Here is a 22,553-nt window from a genome sequence, read left to right as displayed (position 1 = left end):
CGCTTCGTCATACACGACGAACACCTGCAGTTCGTAGCGTTACCTTTCGGTCTGGCAACAGCCCCCCGGGTCTTCACCAAGGTCATGGCAGCAGTAGTAGCTGTTCTGCACTCGCAAGGTCACTCGGTCATCCCGTATCTAGACGACCTGCTTATAAAGGCACCCTCTCAAGAGGCATGCCAACACAGTCTGAAGGTGGCACTAGACACTCTCCAGAGTTTCGGGTGGATTATCAACTTTCCAAAGTCTCATCTAACCCCGGCCCAATCTCTGACTTATCTTGGCATGGAGTTTCATACTCTCTCAGCGATAGTGAAGCTTCCACTGGACAAGCAGTGCTCGCTACGGACTGGAGTGCAATCTCTCCTTCAGAGCCAGTCGCACTCACTGAGGCGCCTCATGCATTTCCTAGGAAAGATGGTAGCAGCAATGGAGGCAGTCCCGTTCGCGCAGTTTCATCTGCGCCCTCTACAATGGGACATTCTACGCCAATGGGACGGGAAATCGACGTCCCTCGACAGGACTGTCTCCCTCTCTCAGACTGCCAAGGACTCTGCGTTGGTGGCTTCTCCCCACCTCATTGTCACAGGGAAAGTCGTTCCTTCCCCCGTCCTGGGCAGTGGTCACGACGGATGCGAGCCTATCAGGGTGGGGAGCGGTGTATCTCCACCACAGGGCTCAGGGGATGTGGACTCTGGAAGAGTCCACCCTGCAGATCAATGTTCTGGAAATCAGAGCAATCTATCTTGCCCTGCGAGCCTTCCAACAATGGCTGGAAGGCAAGCAGATTCGGATTCAGTCGGACAATTCCACGGCGGTGGCGTACATCAACCACCAAGGGGGAACACGCAGTCGCCAAGCTTTTCAAGAAGTCCAGCGGATTTTGACGTGGGTGGAAAGCAGAGCGTCCACCATATCCGCAGTTCACATCCCAGGCGTGGAAAACTGGGAAGCAGACTTTCTCAGTCGCCAGGGCATGGACGCAGGAGAATGGTCCCTTCACCCGGACGTGTTTCAGCAGATCTGTTGCCGCTGGGGGACGCCGGACGTCGATCTGATGGCGTCACGGCACAACAACAAGGTCCCAGTTTTCATGGCACGGTCTCACGATCACCGAGCACTGGCGGCAGACGCCTTGGTTCAGGATTGGTCGCAATTCCGACTCCCCTATGTGTTCCCACCTCTAGCATTGTTACCCAGAGTTCTCCGGAAAATCAGGTCCGACTGCCATCGAGCCATACTCGTCGCTCCAGATTGGCCAAGAAGGTCGTGGTACCCGGATCTGTGGCATCTCACGGTAGGCCAACCGTGGACACTACCAGACCGTCCAGATTTGCTGTCTCAAGGGCCGTTTTTCCATCTGAATTCTGCGGCCCTGAACCTGACTGTGTGGCCATTGAGTCCTGGATCCTAGCGGCCTCAGGTTTATCTCATGAAGTTGTTGCCACAATGAGACAGGCTAGAAAACCATCCTCAGCTAAGATCTATCACAGAACGTGGAAGATATTCTTAGCGTTGTGCTTGGCTCAAGGGTTTTCTCCCTGGCCATTTGCATTGCCAATTTTTCTTTCCTTCCTGCAGTCTGGGTTGGAAAAAGGTTTGTCGCTTAGCTCTCTTAAGGGTCAAGTCTCCGCGCTATCCGTATTCTTTCAGAAGCGCTTGGCACAGCTTTCTAAAGTACGCACGTTTCTCCAAGGAGTTTGTCATATCGTTCCTCCTTACAGACGGCCATTGGAACCCTGGGATCTGAACAAGGTTCTCATTGCTCTCCAGAAGCCGCCTTTCGAGCCTTTGAAAGAGGTTCCCCTTTCTCGGCTTTCACAAAAGGTAGTTTTTCTTGTGGCGGTCACGTCTCTTCGAAGAGTGTCCGAGCTAGCGGCGTTATCTTGCAAATCTCCCTTCCTGGTGTTTCACCAAGACAAGGTAGTACTGCGTCCAATTCCAGAGTTTTCTCCCAAGGTGGTTTCTTCCTTTCATCTCAATCAGGATATCACTTTACCATCTTTGTGTCCGCATCCAGTTCACCAATTTGAAAAGGGTTTACATCTGTTGGACCTGGTGAGAGCACTCAGGATTTACATTTCTCGCACGGCGGCTCTACGCCGTTCTGATGCGCTCTTTGTCCTAGTCGCTGGTCAGCATAAGGGATCGCAAGCTTCCAAATCCACCCTGGCGCGGTGGATCAAGGAACCAATTCTTCACACATACCGTTCTGCTGGGCTTCCGATTCCATCTGGACTGAAGGCCCATTCTACCAGAGCCGTGGGTGCGTCCTGGGCATTGCGGCATCAGGCTACGGCTCAGCAAGTGTGCCAAGCGGCTACCTGGTCGAGTCTGCACACGTTTACCAAACACTATCAAGTGCATACCTACGCTTCGGCAGATGCCAGCCTAGGTAGACAGGTCCTTCAGGCGGCGGTGGCCCACCTGTAGGAAGAGGCTGTCTGACAGCCCGTTCATGTGGTATCTTTTTACCCACCCAGGGACTGCTTTTGGACGTCCCACTGTCTGGGTCTCCCAATTAGGAGCGAAAAAGAAGAAGGGAATTTTGTTTACTTACCGTAAATTCCTTTTCTTCTAGCTCCAATTGGGAGACCCAGCACCCGCCCTATTTGTTCTTAGGGTTTCGTTTTTCGGGTGCACATGTTGTTCATGTTGTTTCTTAAGTTCTCCGATCTTGTTATCGGATTGAATTTGTTTTTGAAACTGTTATTGGCTTTCCTCCTTCTTGCTTTGGTACTAAAACTGAGGAATCTGTACTCCTACGGGAGGGTGTATAGCCAGAAGGGGAGGGGCCTTACACTTTTAAGTGTAGTTCTTTGTGCGGCCTCCAGAGGGCAGTAGCTATACACCCACTGTCTGGGTCTCCCAATTGGAGCTAGAAGAAAAGGAATTTACGGTAAGTAAACAAAATTCCCTTCTTATTGGTATTTATACATACTGTGTGTATATATACAGTGCTGGCCAAAAGTATTGGCACCCCTGCAATTCTGTCAGATAATGCTCAGTTTCTTCTTGAAGATGATTGCAATCACAAATTCTTTGGTATTATTATCTCCATTTATTTTGCTTGCAATGAAAAAACACAAAAGAGAATGAAACAAAAATCAAATCATTGATCATTTCACACAAAACTCCAAAAATGGGCCAGACAAAAGTATTGGCACCCTTAGCCTAATACATGGTTGCACAACCTTTAGCCAAAATAGCTGCGAGCAAGCGCTTCCGGTAACCATCAATGAGTTTCTTACAATGCTCTCCTGGAATTTTAGACCATTCTTCTTTGACAAACTGCTCCAGGTCCCTGAGATTTGAAGGTGACTTCTCCAAACTGCCATTCTGAGATTTCTCCACAGGTGTTCTATGGGATTCAGGTCTGGACTCATTGCTGGCCACTTTAGTAGTCTCCAGTGCTTTCTATCAAACTATTTTCTAGTGCTTTTTGAAGTGTGTTTTGGGTCATTGTCCTGCTGGAAGACCCATGACCTCTGAGGGAGACCCAGCTTTCTCACACTGGGCTCTACATTATGCTGCAAAATTTGTTGGTAGTCTTCAGACTTCATAATGCCATGCACACTGTCAAGCAGTCCAGTGCCAGAGGCATCAAAGCAACCCCAAAACATCAGGGAACCTCCGCCATGTTTGACTGTAGGGACCGTGTTCTTTTCTTTGAATGCCTCTTATTTTTCCCAAAAAGCTCTACTTTTGTCTCATCTGACCAGAGAACATTCTTCCAAAATGTTTTAGGCTTTCTCAGGTAAGTTTCGGCAAACTCCAGCCTGGCTTTTTTATGTCTCGGGGTAAGAAGTGGGGACTTCCTGGGTATCCTACCATACAGTCCCTTTTCATTCAGACGCCGACGGATAGTACGGGTTGACACTGTTGTACCCTCGGACTGCAGGGCAGCTTGAACTGTTTGGATGTTAGTCGAGGTTCTTTATCCATCATCCGCACAATCTTGCGTTGAAATCTCTCGTCAATTTTTCTTTTCCTTCCACATCTAGGGAGGTTAGCCACAGTGCCATGGGCTTTAAACTTCTTGATGACACTGCACACCGTAGACACAGGAACTTTCAGGTCTTTGGAGATGGACTTGTAGCCTTGAGATTGCTCATGTTTCCTCACAATTTGGATTCTCAAGTCCTCAGACAGTTCTTTGGTCTTCTTTCTTTTCTCCATGCTCAATGTGGTGCACACAAGGACACAGGACAGAGGTTGAGTCAACTTTAATCCATGTCAACTGGCTGCAAGTGTGATTTAGTAATTGCCTACACCTGTTAGGTGCCACAGGTAAGTTACAGGTGCTGGTAATTACACAAATTAGAGAAGCATCACATGATTTTTCAAACAGTGCCAATACTTTTGTCCACCCCTTTTTTATGTTTGGTGTGGAATATCCAATTTGGCTTTATGACAATTTTTTTGTTTTGTTTTTTTCATTGAAGACAAATTAAATGAAGATAATAATACCAAAGAATTTGTGATTGCATTCATTTTCAGGAAGAAACTGAGTAGTCTCTGACAGAATTGCAGGGGTGCCAATACTTTTGTCCAGCACTGTATATATTATGCACAGTATATAAAAAAATTGTTTAGAAGAACTGAGTCCTCAGTGGTTGATACATTTTAATGGCTAACTGAAAAGATGGTAATAATTGCAAGCTTTCGAGACTACTCAGGTCTCTTCATCAGGCATGGTGCCTGATGAAGAGACCTGAGTAGTCTCGAAAGCTTGCAATTATTACCATCTTTTCAGTTAGCCATTAAAAGGTATAAACCACTGAGGACTCTCAGTTCTTTTAAACAATTTTTTTATCTCTACTGGCTAACACGGTACAAAGATATATTTTACTTGCACAGTATATATAAATACCAATAAAGTATTTATTCAGTGATATAGGGGGGGAAAAAAGGCAAAAAGGGCGTAAAGAATAGTGATTACCAAATAAATTTATAGGGGAAAAGCAATGGTAATAAAATATAACTTTTAATAAATATATTAAAATGGCTCAAAGACCAACAAAATTCATCACCGAGTGAACAAACAGTACCACAAGTATATGTAATAGCACCCTGGGTACTCAAGTTGCACATTTACAGGAGATAGAGGACTTCAATTGTCACACTTTTTATACAACTGGCACCTCCTCGCTCCTTCTCATAGCTCCTCAGTCTGTACCCTTATTGACAGCTATATAGTAAAGTCAAAAATTACACACAATTCACATATAATTCATTATTGATAAAGTGCCTTTGTGCAAATAAACAGTATTATCTGACAGAATTGCAGGGGTGCCAATACTTTTGGCCAGCACTGTATATATGTGGGTGATATAGATTTTATTTATTTATATATATATATATATATATATATATATATATATATATATATATATATATATATATATATATATATATATATATATATATATATATATATATATATATATACATACATACATACATACATACATACATACATACATACATACATACATACATAACAAGAATGCCGCGGAGACGCAGTCACATGTTTCTCAACGCTGGCAGGAAACTAGCCAGGTCTTTCACCGGGAAGGAACAACCACAGGAAGGGCAGTCTCCAGTCAAGGAAACCACCTATGCCAAACATGGTATCCATCCTCAGACAGCTTGTTTTGCATATTTTCCCTCCTTCCTCCCACTGTAATAACAGAGACAGGAGGAAGGACAGACAAGGGCGGGAATAACTAGCAAAATCCGACCCACCTATTAGATATTCTGTAGCAGCTGTCAATCAAATAACAGTGCATTGCACAAACTATACTTGCCTGTATTTCAGAATCTATACATCTGATCTCACAACTACAGGTATGTATAGAATCAGCATAATAGCACCAGTATAGCACTGGCTTTAGTTTATATAGGAAAATCCTGGTGGTTGGTCCTCTTTAACTCTTGAAAAATAAGTGACAAAAGCGTAGTATGTGAACAAGCCCTAAAAAAGGCTATTTTTAATAATAAAAAAAAATGTAAAACAAAACTGGTCCTACCTTTTTAAAATCTGCCTCTGTATTCCTGGGGCTTCTTGCCAACATTCTGAAATTACTTCCGAAAGATGACAGGTTCTTACTAAAGGGCTTGTTCTTTCCCAGACCACCCCTTTTAGGATGCGGAATTGGGAGGGGATTGTCATGAGTTCCTCCCTCTGCTGCAAATACCAGATTTCAAAGAGAGAAGGTGCATGACTCTGAATTTACCATGATAATGGCATGAGTCCACCAGAACGGGAGCCACTGTCACGGAACGGCTCGTCACGCCTCTTTTGGTTGCGAGCGGGGGACCTAACATTATCAAGACCTGCATTTGTCCATAGACTATATATGAAGTTGAGTTTCCCTTTTTAGGCTAGGTTCACATTTCCGTTGTTTTAAGTCCGTCAGCAACGTACCCGTCGTTTTTTTTTAGATGTCAACGGACGCAACAGATGCGTTTTTCACAGGATTCCGTCCTTTACATCCGCTGTGCGTCCGTTTTTTGACGGATCCGTCGTGATCCGTTTGTGTTTGGGACAGCCCAGTGGGTGTGCCAAACATGCTGGGCATGCTCAGTAGAGCATGACGGAATCCAGCGCTGGATTCCGTCGTAAGACTGATTACGACGGAATCCAGCACCATAGACAAACATTACATGCTTGATGGATTCCTGCGCGGTGCATTAATTTTGACGGCCCAAAAAACGTTACATTATGCATTGTTTCCGCCTGGCGGTCAGTCCAAAAACGACAGTCGCAATCCGCCACTAATACAAGTCTATGGGAAACAACGGCAGCCACCAAACAGATTCCATTGTTTACCAGAGCCGCGGATTGTGACTGATACAATTTAACGGAAATGTGAACCTAGCCTTAGCCACCGTCTATAAAAATCATTTTTCCTCCTTGTCTGCTGTGTAATTGTGAACGATTTACTTTCTCCTCCAGCGTTTCTGTTTGCTAAAGAAAGAATACATGGAGTCTTTTGAATGCATTTTCCGAGAACAGTACGAGACTATTCACCGTCTGGAAACGAACAAGCTGAGAAATGTCGCAAAGATGTTTGCCCATCTCCTGTACACAGACTCCATTCCTTGGAGTGTAAGTGACTATTTGGCTTTGCTTGTTTCTAAATTGTCTTTTTCAATTGCTCGCGGTCTAAGCTATAGAGCTTTCAGCTGTATTTCACTATTAAATTCATTCCTTGTACATTTGTGCACATATTATAATGTTTCTACTCACAGGCCAAAATCCACTCTATATAAGAAGATCAATTGTATATCTCGCTGTAGCTAGCCTACAATAAAAGGCTTTTTTAGAGTCCTGTACAGGTATTGTATGCTTTAAAGCCTATTGTCCAGCCCACAAGTCCACATAGATCTGCAAATTCTCACATTTCAGGCTATCCAAAATTAGTAATTGTGAACTGTAGATCTTCCATTTAACTGTGACAAATAACCCTAGTGGTTCCCAATATGAAGGTAGCATAAAATAGCCACAGAGACTCAGATTCCAGCAATGTATCATTTACTGTTTTGCTTGCTATATTTTTTGATTAAATATTTCTTTATCTGCTGCAGCTCTGTTAGTCTTCTCAATGATGAGCTTCTTTTAAACCCACTTGTGCCATAAATTGACAGTTTTCTGCTTACACTACACTGTGCATAGGCAAAAAATGTCAATCAGTCAGTGGTCAGGGCCAGGGAAGCAATAACTTATGCACGTGGTTCACTTTATACTAGATGCTCATCACTGAGAAGACTAGCAGAGCTTCAGCAGATAAAGCAGTATTCTATCAAACTGCAGCAAGCAGCTTAGTAAGTGACTCAACGCTGGAATCAGGATCTCTGCTCCTACTTTGTGCTGCTCTGAAATGTGGTAGCAAAATCCTGGTGAGAGAAGCAAGTTGTGACATGAAATGATCGCAAAACTTTTCACTTTAGGTCACTTTACTTCCAATTTTAACCAGGGTCCAGGAAAAATGCTCCTTAAGTCCAATACTGTGTGACACAGCTATTCCTATATCAAATAACTGGTGCTTTCAAGTTTCCCCCCGTTATACCACGAAGGATAGTGCAGCCCACTTTTGAAGGATATTTTGTGTCACATTTGCACATAACGACCAATTAGATTCTAGTTTTCTGTTTTAAGCAGATTTGAAATTTGAGCAATTATGATTGGCTGCTGTCTTATTTTTCTAATACTTTTTTTTTTTAACTTTTGATATACACAATTGCTTATGTATTTAATGTTGCCCTCTAATCCTATATTCTTTCACCTGTAGGATGTCCAATCATTTATTTTTTTTTTGTTTCTTTAGTATGTAGCCACATTTATTTTTCTTTACGCAGTTCGAGATCAACTCCTTTAAAGCTTGCCTGGCACTTCAGGTATCTTTTAGAATAGGCTTTCATGTTTATACATGAAGAATATGACTATTTCTGACCATTATGTTATTTGCATCCCACATTGATCCCCGGTTTTCCTGTCTACAGGCTATTTTTCCCATTTGCGGTTTTCTCTGAGCTGGTGAGTTCAGACAAGCTGTTATGTCTCCTGTACACAGAAATAGAAATATTCCTGATCTAATAGAAATATTCAGGATCTTATTTCTCTGTAGCACATGGGACAAAAGCAACAGCATGAGAGGCTGAGAATCCAACCCATGAGTGAGGAGTGACTTAAAGGGAATCTGTCAGCAGGTTTGTGCTACCTCATCTGAGAGCAGCATGATGTAGGCAAAGAGACTCTGAATCCAGCAATGTATCACTTAAGCGGGCTTTACACGCTACGATATATCTAACGAGATGTTGGCGGGGTCACATTGTAAGTGACACACATCCAGCATCGTTAGTGATATCGTAGCGTGTGACCACTATGAACGAGCAGAAATACTCACCTTCTCGTTCATCGCTGACACGTCGCTCATTTTCAAAAAATCGCACGTCCTGTTGTTCATCTTTCCCGAGGCAGCACACATCGCTCCATGTGTCACCCCGGGAACGATGAACACAGCTTACCTGCGTCCCGCGGCACCCGCCGGCAATGTGGGCGGGATGTTGACGTTCCGCTCATCTCCGCCCCTCCGCTTCTATTGGCCGGCCGCTGCTTGACGTCACTGTGACGCCGAACGTATCTCCCCCTTCAAGAAGTGGATGTTCGCCGCCCACAGCGAGGTCGTTTGGAAGGTAAGTACGTGTGACGGGGGGGTTACAACATTGTGCGAGACAGGCAAGAAATTGCCCGTGCCGCACATATGATGGGGGCGGGTGCGATCGCACGAGAAATCGACACATGTAAAGTAGGCTTTAGATTACTGGGTGCAGCCGTTCTAACATAATCAAAATTTTTAGATTTACCAAAGCTGCCCCTGCCGACACCAAGTTCTCAATAGAATTGACAGTGAGGTGTCAATCAGAGGAGGGTGAATGCTGGACAGCCGTGCGAGTGACATTATAGTCTGAGCAATGATAAGGGTCCTGCTGCTTAATCAAACATCGCTAATAAACAACAGATCGGACTTTAACAAGACAGGCATTCCTGAATTCTTTCTTAACCCTTGCAGCATGCTGTCTCCAGCTTACACTGCAAAAAGCTGCTGACAGATTCTGTTTAAAGCAGTCGCTTGAAGCCGTATATTCATCTGCCTCTTATCTTTGGGCTTTATAACCTGGCACCTGACTGTCCTTGCAGTCCATCTTACCTTGGGCAAGTTGGATGATCTGATTTTTCCAGAGTGGATGATGAGCTCTTATGGAGGAGAGGTTGTTCATAAGCGGCGAAAGAAGCAGATTTCTGTGATAAAATATATGAAAAAGTTTATTTTATTCCCCTGTATTATTGTTTTATGCAGAGTTTAAGACAGTGACATGTAATGCTATGATTGTGCAGCACATGCATGAGCGTAGTACTAATCAGCATTTTGATGATACTCGTGTTTTCTTTGGAAACACTAGATTTTTTTTGACACCTGATTGAATCTTGATCAGCTTTTATAGTTATTTCCCCCCTTGTTTATTCAAGGCTGTGTCAGAATCACTGCAATCAGTGCTTTTCCTTTTGATTAAAATGATTTTTTTTTTTTATTATAAAGGGCTCAAACAAGTTACAAATATTTAAAGCTGTAAAACTCCACCATGAGTATGTCCCAAATTTCCCATTACAATGCCGACCCCTGCAGGTCTGTGCTTTTTAATTCTATTCGACACACCGGAAATGACCCTTATCAGCCGATATGTCGAAATGAAACCAGAAAGTAGAGACCAGCGGAGACAAGGGTAAACGTTTGCTGCAGCTGTGGGCGATCGATGAGGGTGAGTATTGCTTTTTAAACTGGTTAAAGCCATTTTAAAGTGAATTTGTCAGGTGCAATATGCACCCAGAACCACGAGCAGTTCTGGGTGTACAGTGGAACCTTGGTTTACGAGAACAATCACAAACACGCATGCACACGCACATTATGCTCACCTTACCTTCCATTCCCTCGCTGGCCTCCTGCTTCTTGTAGTCACCAGTACAGGATGTGTATCGGGTAACCATCGCGACCGATGCCGGAGCTTCCGCTGACAGAGCGCTGACGTCAAAGGCAGGAGCTGCTTGCCTCTGATTGGCCAGTGCGCTGCCTTTGAGAAGCGGCTGACAGCGGAAGTTCCTCCATCGTCGCGATGGTTACCCGATACACATCCTGCACCAGCGAACTACAAGAACCGGGAGGCTGAGGAGGGGACGGAAGGTAAGGTGAGCATAATATGTGTGTGTTTGTGTGGACTGCAAAAGCGGGTCAGAGCGCGGAACCGGGAGTGTGTCCGGTGAGTATTTGCTCGTACAGCAAACCTTGCTCGTAAACTGAGTTACAAATTTACAGCAAGCTTTGCTCGTATAGCGAAATACTCGCACACCAAGTTACTCATAAACCGAGGTTCCACTGTATATTGCTTATCCGTGTCTAACCGTCCTTGTATACGCTAGTATAGATAAAGAGATCTTTAGAAAAATAATTTCTAAAGATCCTTTATGTTATGCTAAAGAGCGCAGAGAGTAGTCGCAAGGTCGTTATCTCCCCCGATTAATCCGCCCTCTTAGCTTGGTAGCACGCCCACAGGGGCGTGCTAACATGCGTCAGCGGTGACACGCGTACCTGTGTCCGTTGTCGCCGCTTCAGAACGCGGGGCTTAGGGTCAGTGTTCATGATTAGAAGTTCCAGCACTTCTGGTCATACGCAGTATGAAGCCGGGTGTACATGTCTCAGCTTCAGAGAGGTCTAGTGCACATGACCAGAAGTGCTGGGACTTCTGATCATGAGCATTGACCCAAAACCTGGCATCTGAGGTGGTGACAATGGACGCAAGTACGCACGTCACCGCTGATGACGCTAGGCAATGGGCATTGAATAGCATGTTAGGACGCCCCTGTGGGTGTGCTAACTTGCTAAGAGGGCGGAATGAGTGACGGAACGAACGCCCTTATGACTAGTCCCTGCGCTCATTAGCATATCATAAAGGATCTTTAAGAATACCGTATTTTTCGTACTATAAGACGCACCGGACCATAAGACACACCCTGGTTTTAGAGAAGGAAAATAGGAAAATAAAATTTTAAGCAAAAAATGTGGTCATGACACACTGTTATGGGGCGAGGATCTGCCGCTGACACTGTTATGGGGGTAATGTCCCCAAATTCTCTACTAAGGTACCCCATCATGGTAATGATCCTCCTGCCTTGTGTATATATTTATGTCCCTCATCCTGGTATAGCCCCATCTTGTTATATACTGCATCCTAGTATGTGCTCCCATCCTGCTATATACCTCATCATCCTGCTCATATACCCCCATCATCCTGCTCATATACCCCCATCATCCTGCTATATGCCATCATCCTGTTCATATACTCCCATCATCCTGGTATATGGCCCCATCCTGCTCATATACCCCATCATCCTGCTATATGCCATCATCATGTTCATATACTCCCATCATCCTGGTATATGGCCCCATCCTGCTGATATACCCCATCATCCTGCTATATGCCATCATCCTGTTCATATACCCCCATCATCCTGCTCATATACCCCCATCCTGCGGCACACACAAAAAAAATAAATAAACCTTTACACTCACCTTTCCTCGCTCCACGCAGCGTTGCTCCTCCTCCTGTCTGTGCCGGCAGTGCTGTATTGAGCCGGCCACGATCCCTGCAGCACTGCGATGTATTGTCCTCCAGTCTGCCGGCGCGGCTGTGAAGACACACGTGCGCACAGCGATGACGTCATCGCTGTGAGCACCGCTAGTCTCCAGTCCACACAGCGCGGCAGGCAGACTGGAGGACATCGCAATGCTGCAGGGGAACGGTGAGTACATTGATTCACTGCACCCCGTGCTGATGATGATGCGCGGGGGGCAGTGAATACAGCCGCACATGATCACTCCAGGCTGTAGTTGCCAGGGGTGATCACGGCCGACTGTTAATTATGCGCGCGTCCCCATTCATTACCCCGCCCACCTAGCAGCTCTGGCTTCAGCGCTGAGAGATGGGCGGGAGGATGGGCGTGCATATCTAATGAGCGGGCCCATGTCACGGCAGGCGCTGCTGCCTGCTCGTGCCCCCGATGCCCTGCTCCACCACAGCACCCTCATTCCCCGCAGCCATGCCCTACATTCAGACCATTAGATGCACCCCCCCACTTTCCCCCAACATTTGGGGGGAAAAAAGTGCGTCTTATGGTCCGAAAAATACGGTACTTTTTTCTAAAGATGTCTTTATCTATGCCAGTGTATACAGGGACGGTTAGGCAGGGATTAGCAATATACACCCAGAACTGCTCGTGATCCTGGGTGCATATTGCACCTGACAGGTTCCCTTTTAAGAAAATTTTTATTTGGCTGGACTTGTTTTTTTTGTAATGCATTCATTACAACTATCAATTTATATTTTAAACAATTTTATTCTTCTCCATTACTTTTTTTTTTTTAAGTGAAAGACATCAAGTGCAATTATCCAATTCTGTTTTCAGGCTGTAAAAAGTAGACACCAACTAAAAGCATTGCGATGTTAATAGACACAGGCTTTTATCTGGCTATATTCACCCAGTTCTGGAAATCTTGCATTCAAAACCATAATTTCCTTGTATCTTTCTATTGCTTTTCAGCGATCATCTTCTGTCATGTGTTATGTTATCCCTGTATATATTTACTTTACCACTTTTTATATCGCAGGTTCTCGAGTGCATAAATCTTAGTGAAGAAACCACAACGTCATCTAGTAGAATATTTGTGAAAATATTCTTCCAGGAACTGTGTGAATATATGGGGCTTCCAAAACTCAACGCCAGACTGAAGGATATGTAAGTATTTCTATCTCGCCTGCCTTTTCAGCCAGTCGAGCCTTGCCTTCATGAAATCTGAAATACTGGGGACTCCCATGTGAAGATGCTAAATGAGGAGAAAACAAGAGCAATAGGGTCTGATATGTGGTTCAAGGCGAAACCTAGAATATGGTTTTGCTCACCTGGAGGGGTTGTGTCAGACACAACCACTGAATAAACCTTGGCTAAACGGCTGCTGCAGGCTCGTGTATGACGGATACTTCAATTAGCCAGAGGATTGGAAGGGGTTAAAACCGCGCTACTATATATAGAAGATGAATTCTTGGATCTTTGATATGTGACTTTAATCAACGCGTTTCGGAGTAATTCTCTTTCTTCAGCATCATCACATGATAAATAAATGTAAATGTGATGATCCCAATGAAGAATTACTCCGAAACGCGTTGATTAAAGTCACATATCAAGGATCCAAGCATTCATCTTCTATTTGACTTTAATCAACGTGTTTCAAAGAAATTCTCCTTCATCAGGATCATCACACTTATCACACTTATCACGCTATGATCCTGATGAAGGAAAATTGCTCCGAAAAGCATTGATTTAAAGTCACATATCAAAGATCGAAGCATTCATCTTGTGTGTACAGCAGCACGGCTTTAACCCCTTCTGATCCTCTAGCTAATATGAAGATGAAAGTTATAGCAATGACAATTGATTTGTTGCAGGCGTCCTATGCTTTATAGGTATTGTCCAACATTAAGAAGAGGAAAATCATTATGTAATTAGAACATGCTGATCCTATCACACTAGCGGTTGATACCTGCATTTACCTATCTACCCCCGAAGACCTATTGCCACAAAGGGATATCAAGAAAAAGACTAGAATTGTATGATTGTATACATCCACCTGTTCTATATAAAACACTGATAAAGTTTTCTGGTAAATGATAAATCTTCCGGCACAAGAATTCTATTCTACAAACTATATAAGGTTAAATGCCATAGGAAAGTCAAAAAATTAACTTTTTGCTGGAATCAAGTTTTGATGGCAAGTGTATATTTTTTTAATGTTTGATATTTAGTTTTTTTATTTTTCTTATTGATCTCTTAAAAACAAAAGAGAAACTGAAATCTTTCCTTTTTTGCACCTCTTCATTGACTTTTATTTAAGGGAGAAAGAGGAGGTGAGCTTTGATCTTCACCTATTCTGATCCCCGCTTATCTACAGTGCACAGTATAGATGGTTTAACTTTCATTGTAATCCTATCTGTGAAGATAATGAGACTGCTGAAAAGCCCTCTACATAACTTGCCAACCAATGATAAGGATTAGCGGTCAGGGTGAAAATTGTAGCTTTTAAAAAGTGTTTCTATCTACATAGAAGTGGGTGGAAGAAAAGGGTTAATCCGCGCTGCCAGAAGACTATCACTGAAGATCGATGGAGATTAAGGCGCCCACGGGAGATCGTACCTGCGGACTTTTCTGCATGTATTTCTTTATAGTTCCTTTGGGAGACCCAGCCCATGGGTGTTTAGCTTCTGCCTCCGGAGGACACACAAAGTACTGCACTTAAAAGTGTAGCTCCTCCCTCTGAGCTTATACACCCCCTGGTGAGCAGACCCAGCCAGTTTATCGCTTTGTGTTCAGGAGGCATACATCCACACATGCATTCTCATATGATTTTTTCCTTTTGGAATGAGATTGAAGAAGTGCGGGTCCACGTCTGGACCCCCGGCATGTCCCTTCTCACCCCACTGTGTCGGCGGTGTTGTAAGGTTGATTTCAAAGGCTGGAGCCTTACATGCCGTGCTCCTTCACCATCCCTCCTGGGCTCTGGCTTGAAGTGGGAGCCAGCACGGTTTCCCTGCCTGGCAGGAGACCGGTCTCCATCCGCAGCCCTTCAGGACCCTGCTGGACCGGAGCACTCATCCCCAGGGACCTGGCCCTGCGTCTCAGCAGCTAAGTACCTGAGACGTTTATATTTTGGGGGTCCCTGTACTTTATTGTTGGGGAGAGTGTGCTTACTGTATTTATTGGCATTTCCGGCAGGTTCTCTAGCTGTCGCCCGAGAACCGCGCCGATGGTGCCTGCGCGTCGGCCTCGCCGCTCAAATTTAGGCCCCGGCTTTGCCGGAGGCCTAGTTTCTGTTCTCTGCCCTCGCATGTCATTCATGCAGAGGAACAGGCTCGGCTCCTCCCGGCGGCCGTTCTGCACAGGGGAGGGACACTCCCCACTGCTGTGCGTGTCTCCTCCCCTGTAGGTCTCTATGGCCCTCCAGTTCCCGCTCTCAAGCCAAGTCCCGCCCCCTCTCTTCGCTCCGGCCGCCATCTTCTCAGACAGAGTTCACTTGGCGCTGGCCTGCACTCTGCATCCCTGCTGAAGTGCTGTGCTTGGGGGTCCGGGCTTCGGGATCTGGAGGGCACACAACACCGCTCCAGCGGTCTGGTAAGCCACAACCGGTCTCTGGTTGTGGACCTCTGTATATTCTCTCTGGGGTTCATTCTCTTGCAGAGCCCCCACTCCAGCAGCATGTCTCACACGAGGAGCAAGGCTCCAAAGCTTTATTCTGTATGCGCTGCATGTAAGCTCCAGCTGCCTGAACCGAGCACCTATCCTCATTGTGATGTCTGCTCTAACTTGGCGGTGCCACAGCCTGGAGTCTCACCCCCAGGGGTCTCTCAGGCTGCTCCTGCTCCTGTGGCTGAACCCGCGGCTTGGGTAGAATCCTTTTCTAGGTCTATCTCCCAGTCTTTTGCTGAGTCCATGGGACTTCTGTCCAGGACTTTGTTAAATATGGTTACAGGGTGCCCCTACTGCTATGGGTCTTTTAGGTTCGGAGCTCACAGAGGATTCATCACCAGGGCCCAGACCCCGTCCTCCTAAGAAGAGACGCAAGGTTCCCTCTCCCTCCTCCTCCCGCGGCTCTGATTCAAGAGCTGACTCGCAGGATGAAGAGGATGCCTTTACAGGGGGCTCGGAGGCTAACTCCATGTACCCCATTGATCTGTCCGAGGGTGACTCAGATCTTAGTGACTTGATTGCTTCCATTAATTCTGTACTGGATCTCAATCCGCCAGTATCAGAGGAGCAACCTTCTCTGGCAGAAAAGCACCAGTTTACCTCGCCTAAGAGACTAAAGAGTGTGTTCTTTAACCACTCCAGTTTTCAGGCCGCTGTGACCAAACCCAGGGCCTGTCCTGACAAACGCTTCCCAAAGCGTGGTTCTGATGACCGTTTTCCCTTCCCACCTGAGGTGGTCAAGGAGTGGGCTCAGTCCCCAAAGGTAGACCCTCCGGTGTCTAGGCTCTCAGCCCGGACCGTTGTGTCGGTGGCTGATAGCACCTCCCTTAAGGATTCCACTGACCGGCAGATTGACCTTCTGGCCAAATCCGTGTATGAAGCGGCGGGGGCCGCGTTTTCCCCGACTTTTTCAGCAGTGTGGGCTCTCAAAGCCATATCTGCTTCTCTAGAGGAGATGCATTCCCTCACCAGGGACTCTATGCCCGAAATGGTTGCCTTAACTTCCCAAGCTTCAGCTTTTTCATCTTATGCCATGTCTGCCATGCTGGAGGCTTCTCACCGCACTGCGGTGGCTTCGGCTAATTCCCTCATTATCCGCAGGATCTTGTGGCTTCGAGAGTGGAAGGCAGATGCTTCTTCTAAGAAGTACCTTGCTGGGCTCCCTTTTGCTGGGTCCCGGCTGTTCGGAGAACAGCTGGATGAAATTATTAAGAAAGCTACTGGCGGGAAGAGTACTTCCATGCCACAAACCAAAACCAGGAAACCTGCCCAGGGTAGGAATCAGTCGAGGTTTCGTTCCTTTCGTTCCTCCAACTGGTCGTCCTCTAAGCCCTCGGCCTCGTCCACTAACTCAGCCAAGGACCAGAAATCCAACTGGCGCCCAAAAGCGCGTCCACAGAAGACCGCAGGAGGTGCTGCCACTAAGGCAGCCTCCTCATGACTCTCTGCCCGCTCCGGCGACGTCCTTAGTCAGTGGCAGGCTCTCCCACTTTGGCGACGCTTGGTTTCAACACGTCTCCGATCAGTGGGTGAGAGATATCATCTCCCACGGCTACAGGATAGAATTCTCTTCCAGCCCGCCAAACAGATTTTTTCTCTTAACTCCCCCTTGCTCCAAGGCCGCCGCCTTCTCGCAGGCCGTGGCAGCCTTGCAGGCCAACGGAGTGATTGTACCGGTTCCCGCCCGGGAACGGTTCAGAGGTTTCTACTCCAATCTCTTCCTAGTTCCCAAAAAGGACGGTACCTTCCGGCCCATCCTGGATCTCAAGCTTCTCAACAAGCATGTTCAGGTGCGGCACTTTCGCATGGAGTCCCTGCGATCAGTCATTGCCTCAATGACCCAAGGGGATTTCTAGGCATCCTTCGACATCAGAGATGCCTATCTGCATGTGCCAATTGCAGTTTCACACCAGCGTTGGCTACGTTTTGCAATAGGAGAAGATCATTTCCAATTCAAGGCTCTCCCCTTCGGGTTAGCCACGGCCCCTCGGGTATTCACCAAGGTCATGGCAGCAATGATTGCGGTTCTGCACCTCCAGGGGTTGGCAGTGATTCCTTACCTGGACGACCTTCTAGTCAAGGCTTCATCCAGCGCAGACTGTCAGCGGAGTGTCTCCCTCACTCTCGCCACTCTAGCCCAATTCGGGTGGCTGGTCAATCTGCCCAAATCCACTCTAACTCCGACCCAGAGCCTCACGTACCTAGGGATGCAGTTTGAGACTTTGCCGGCACTTGTGAAGTTGCCCTTAGTCAAACAGCAGTCCCTCCAGATAGCGGTGCGCTCTCTGTTGAGGCCCCGCCGTTATACCCTCAGGCGTCTGATGCAGGTGCTGGGTCAAATGGTGGCGTCCATGGAGGCTGTTCCCTTTGCCCAGTTCCATCTGCGCCCCCTGCAGCTGGACATTCTCCGCTGTTGGGACAAGCGGCCTTCCTCCTTACACAGGTTAGTGGCTCTGTCGCCACAGACCAGGAGCTCTCTTCAGTGGTGGCTTCGGCCCCTCTCCCTGTCCCAGGGGCGCTCCTTCCTGGCCCCGTCCTGGGTGATTCACACCACGGATGCCAGTCTATCCGGCTGGGGAGCGGTATGTCTCCACCACAGAGTGCAGGGCACTTGGACTCCGTCCGAGTCAGCCCTTTCAATCAATGTGCTGGAAACCAGAGCCGTGCTTCTAGCTCTCCTGGCTTTTCACCACCTGTTGGCGGGCAGGCACATTCGAGTCCAGTCAGACAACGCGACAGCTGTTGCCTACATCAATCACCAAGGCGGGACACGCAGCCGCCTGGCAATGTTGGAGGTACAACGCATCCTTCAATGGGCAGAGGACTCCAAGTCCACCATATCCGCAGTCCACATCCCAGGCGTGGAAAACTGGGAGGCAGATTATCTCAGCCGTCAAACCGTGGACGGTGGCGAGTGGTCCCTGCACCCGGCAGTGTTTCAGTCAATCTGCCGCAAATGGGGCACTCCGGACGTGGACCTAATGGCATCCCGTCACAACAACAAAGTTCCTGTTTACGTGGCTCGCTCCCACGATCCTCAGGCATTCGCCGCGGGCGCTCTGGTTCAAGACTGGTCCCAGTTTCGTCTGTCCTACGTGTTTCCCCCTCTAGCTCTCTTGCCCAGAGTCCTGCGCAAGATCAGAATGGAGGGCCGTCGAGTCATCCTCATTGCACCGGACTGGCCCAGGCGAGCTTGGTATCCGGACCTGCTCCATCTGTCCGTAGAGATGCCATGGCATCTCCCGGACCGTCCAGACCTACTCTCGCAAGGTCCATTTTTCCGCCCGAATTCTGCGGCTCTCAAATTGACGGCGTGGCTCTTGAGTCCTGGATTTTGACGGCTTCTGGTATTCTTCCTGAAGTCATCTCCACTATGACTCGGGCCCGTAAGTCTTCCTCCGCTAAGATCTATCACAGGACTTGGAAAATTTTCCTGTCCTGGTGTCGCTTTACCGACCATCCCCCTTGGCCATTCTCCTTGCCGACCCTTCTGTCTTTTCTACAGTCCGGTCTGCAGCTAGGACTGTCCCTCAACTCTCTCAAGGGACAAGTCTCAGCTCTGTCAGTTCTGTTCCAGCGGCGTCTCGCTCGGCTGGCTCAGGTCCGCACCTTCATGCAAGGCGTGTCTCACATCATTCCGCCTTACCGGCGGCCCTTGGATCCCTGGGACCTTAACTTGGTTCTCACGGTTTTGCAGAAACCCCCCTTTGAGCCTCTTAGGGAGGTTTCTTTGTATCGTCTTTCACAGAAAGTGACCTTTCTGGTGGCCATAACTTCCCTCAGGAGAGTCTCGGATTTGGCTGCGCTCTCTTCGGAGTCACGTTTTTTAGTTTTCCATCAAGACAAGGTGGTTCTCCGTCCGACTCCGGACTTTCTTCCTAAGGTGGTCTCTCCTTTCCACCTTAACCAGGACATTACCCTACCTTCCTTTTGTCCGGCTCCTGTTCATCGCTTTGAAAAAGCCCTGCATACTCTGGATCTGGTGCATGCTCTCCGGATCTATGTGTCTCGCACCGCTGCACTTAGGCGGTGCACTTCTCTTTTTGTGCTAACCACAGGTCGGGGCAAGGGCCTTTCTGCTTCTAAGCCGACCTTAGCCCGTTGGATTAGATCGACCATTTCGGACGCCTGCCAGAGTACTCAGGTGCCTCCCCCGCCGGGGATCAAGGCACATTCGACCAGAGCTGTCGGTGCCTCTTGGGCTTTCAGGCACCAGGCTACGGCTCAACAAGTCTGTCAGGCTGCCACTTGGACTAGCCTGCACACCTTTTCAAAGCACTACCAAGTGCATGCTCATGCTTCGGCAGATGCGAGCTTGGGCAGACGCAACCTTCAGGCGGCTGTCGCCCATTTGTGAAGTTAGGTTCTGCCTACTTCTTAGTTTATACTGTTTCTTTCCCACCCAGGGACTGCTTTGGAACGTCCCATGGTCTGGGTCTCCCAAAGGAACGATAAAGCAAAAGAGAATTTTGTTTACTTACCGTAAATTCTTTTTCTTATAGTTCCGTATTGGGAGACCCAGCTCCCTCCCTGTTGCCTGTTGGCAATTTCTTGTTCCGCGTGTTATCACCGGCTGTTGTCGTGGACAGAGTCTCCGGTTGTTCCGGTTCTTGCTCTGTTCTACTTGTGGGTGGCTATTCTCCTTCAGCTTTTGCACTAAACTGGCTGGTTCTCCTCACCAGGGGGTGTATAAGCTCAGAGGGAGGAGCTACACTTTTAAGTGTAGTATTTTGTGTGTCCTCCGGAGGCAGAAGCTAAACACCCATGGTCTGGGTCTCCCAATACGGAACTATAAGAAAAAGAATTTACGGTAAGTAAACAAAATTCTCTTTTTCCACAAGTTCACGCAGCAACGCCCCGGAATCCGCAGCTATCCATTGCTGCGGTATATCTGCGGAGTTGTTGCGGTAAACCTGTGGATTTCGTGTGGAATTCCTGCGAATTTCCCTCCCTGTATCTCCATAGTGGAGGAGCGGGAATTCCGCAGATAATTCCACATGAATAATGAACATGCAGCTACATGCGGCAGCGGGAAATCCTCAGCATTTTTTGCAGCCACAAATACCGCAGCATTGACACAGCACTCCCCAAATCCCATTGGATAACATGGGGAGTGTCTGTACTTGCGTAAAATCCGCGGTTACTTTTTCCCGTGGGTACATAGCCTTAAAGTATCTGATGTTATGGTTCTACGCTTTGAGTCATGCAACCCCTTTTTCAGGAACAAAATCAATAATGTACATATTTTTATTTTATTTTGTAAATCTGCAATTTTAGCTTTGGACATTAGTTTTTATGATAGACTCAGTCCTGTTCTGTGCAGTGGGCTTTTCAGCAGTCTCATTATCTTCACAGACAGGATTCCAATGAAAGGTAACCAAATGTATACAGTAGATAACAGGGGATAAGAATAGTTGAATAGTCAAAACTCACCTCCTCCTTTAAATACAAGTGAATGAAGAGGTGCAAAAAATTGAAGATCAGAGTATCTGATTGACACTTGACTTGCTCCTAAGTGCTCCCTTCGGGGACGATACGTCACAGATCTGGGGTCATGGCCTGCTCCTGGCTTCTAGAGGAAAAAATAAGCAACGTGTGCAGGGGACTTCAGGATTCTCATTCACTTTGCTGGGACTAGGAAATCCTTCAGGTTTTTTTGACAAATCTGCATAGAAAAAAATTTGTGAAACATAATAAAACCGCACTGTGTGCACTGGCCCTTAGACAGCCGTACCCGCAGGGTAAAGATACTTTCCAGTAGGATGTAAAAAGCCATTATGGGGACGAGATGTGGTTAAATAGGCCATTTTCTGATACATCCCCTTTTATTGTGATTATGACTTAAATATGAGATTAGGTACTCGCTTTGATCTTTGATATGAGCTCTATATGTATACCCACTTGTTTATTTTTTTTAATTATTTTTTTTTTCTCCAGGACTCTCCTACCTTTCTTTCAAGGATTACTGCCCATGGACAATCCAAAAAATACTCGCTTTGCTATAAACTTTTTTACTTCGATTGGCCTTGGAGGGTTAACGTGAGTCCGAACTTGACCTCCTTTATGAAGTTTTAAGAAATTATCTATTTTTATTCTTTTCACCAATGCCTTCTTGTATCTGAAAATGCAGGGATGAGCTGCGGGAGCATCTGAAGAATGCACCAAAAATGATCATGACACAGAAACAGAACGTGGAGTCATCAGACTCTTCATCTTCAGAGTCTTCGTCCTCTTCAGCGTCTGGCTCCAGCAGCGACTCCAGCTCTAGTGATAGTGAATCGTCCAGCTCCAGGAGCAACTCAGGTGCTTACTTTATTATTTTTTTTTTCCTTCCACTGTTTGATACTTCTTTGCCTGTGATGCTTTCATACTGTGAAGTATAATACATTGTAATGGGCGAATAGTAACAATTCGTGTTCGGATTATTCGTAACTAATCCCAAAGTACTATTCCGGTATTCGTCACGAATAACGACCCTAATGCAAGTCAGTGGGGAACCCGAGCATTTTTCTTGTCGTGATTAGAGCTGAGCGGGCCCGGGCTGTAAATGTCCGGATCCGCGCGGTTTCAGCACTATTCCCGGGCCCAGGATTCCGGCTGCAGGATCCGGAACCGGCAATTAATAAAAAATGAAAAAAAAATAAATAAATAAATAGCGTTTCATACTTACCAGACTCTGTCATGGCGGCACACTTGC

General features: G+C 46.7%; 1 protein-coding gene across 1 annotated transcript in view; it reads left to right on the top strand.

The window, feature by feature from the left end:
* Positions 1-22,553, top strand: part of CWC22 (CWC22 spliceosome associated protein) — a 220,920-nt gene that overhangs the window by 165,834 nt on the left and 32,533 nt on the right. The window contains exons 15-18 of the mRNA XM_075318892.1: positions 6,962-7,114; positions 13,227-13,354; positions 21,794-21,895; positions 21,987-22,159. Coding sequence (XP_075175007.1) covers positions 6,962-7,114; positions 13,227-13,354; positions 21,794-21,895; positions 21,987-22,159 — 556 coding nt within the window. The remainder of the gene's footprint in view (positions 1-6,961; positions 7,115-13,226; positions 13,355-21,793; positions 21,896-21,986; positions 22,160-22,553) is intronic.

Source organism: Anomaloglossus baeobatrachus, chromosome 7 (assembly GCF_048569485.1).
Source record: "Anomaloglossus baeobatrachus isolate aAnoBae1 chromosome 7, aAnoBae1.hap1, whole genome shotgun sequence".
In the NCBI taxonomy this organism is placed as follows: Eukaryota; Metazoa; Chordata; class Amphibia; order Anura; family Aromobatidae; genus Anomaloglossus; species Anomaloglossus baeobatrachus.
This window is presented reverse-complemented; position numbering and strand designations above follow the sequence as displayed.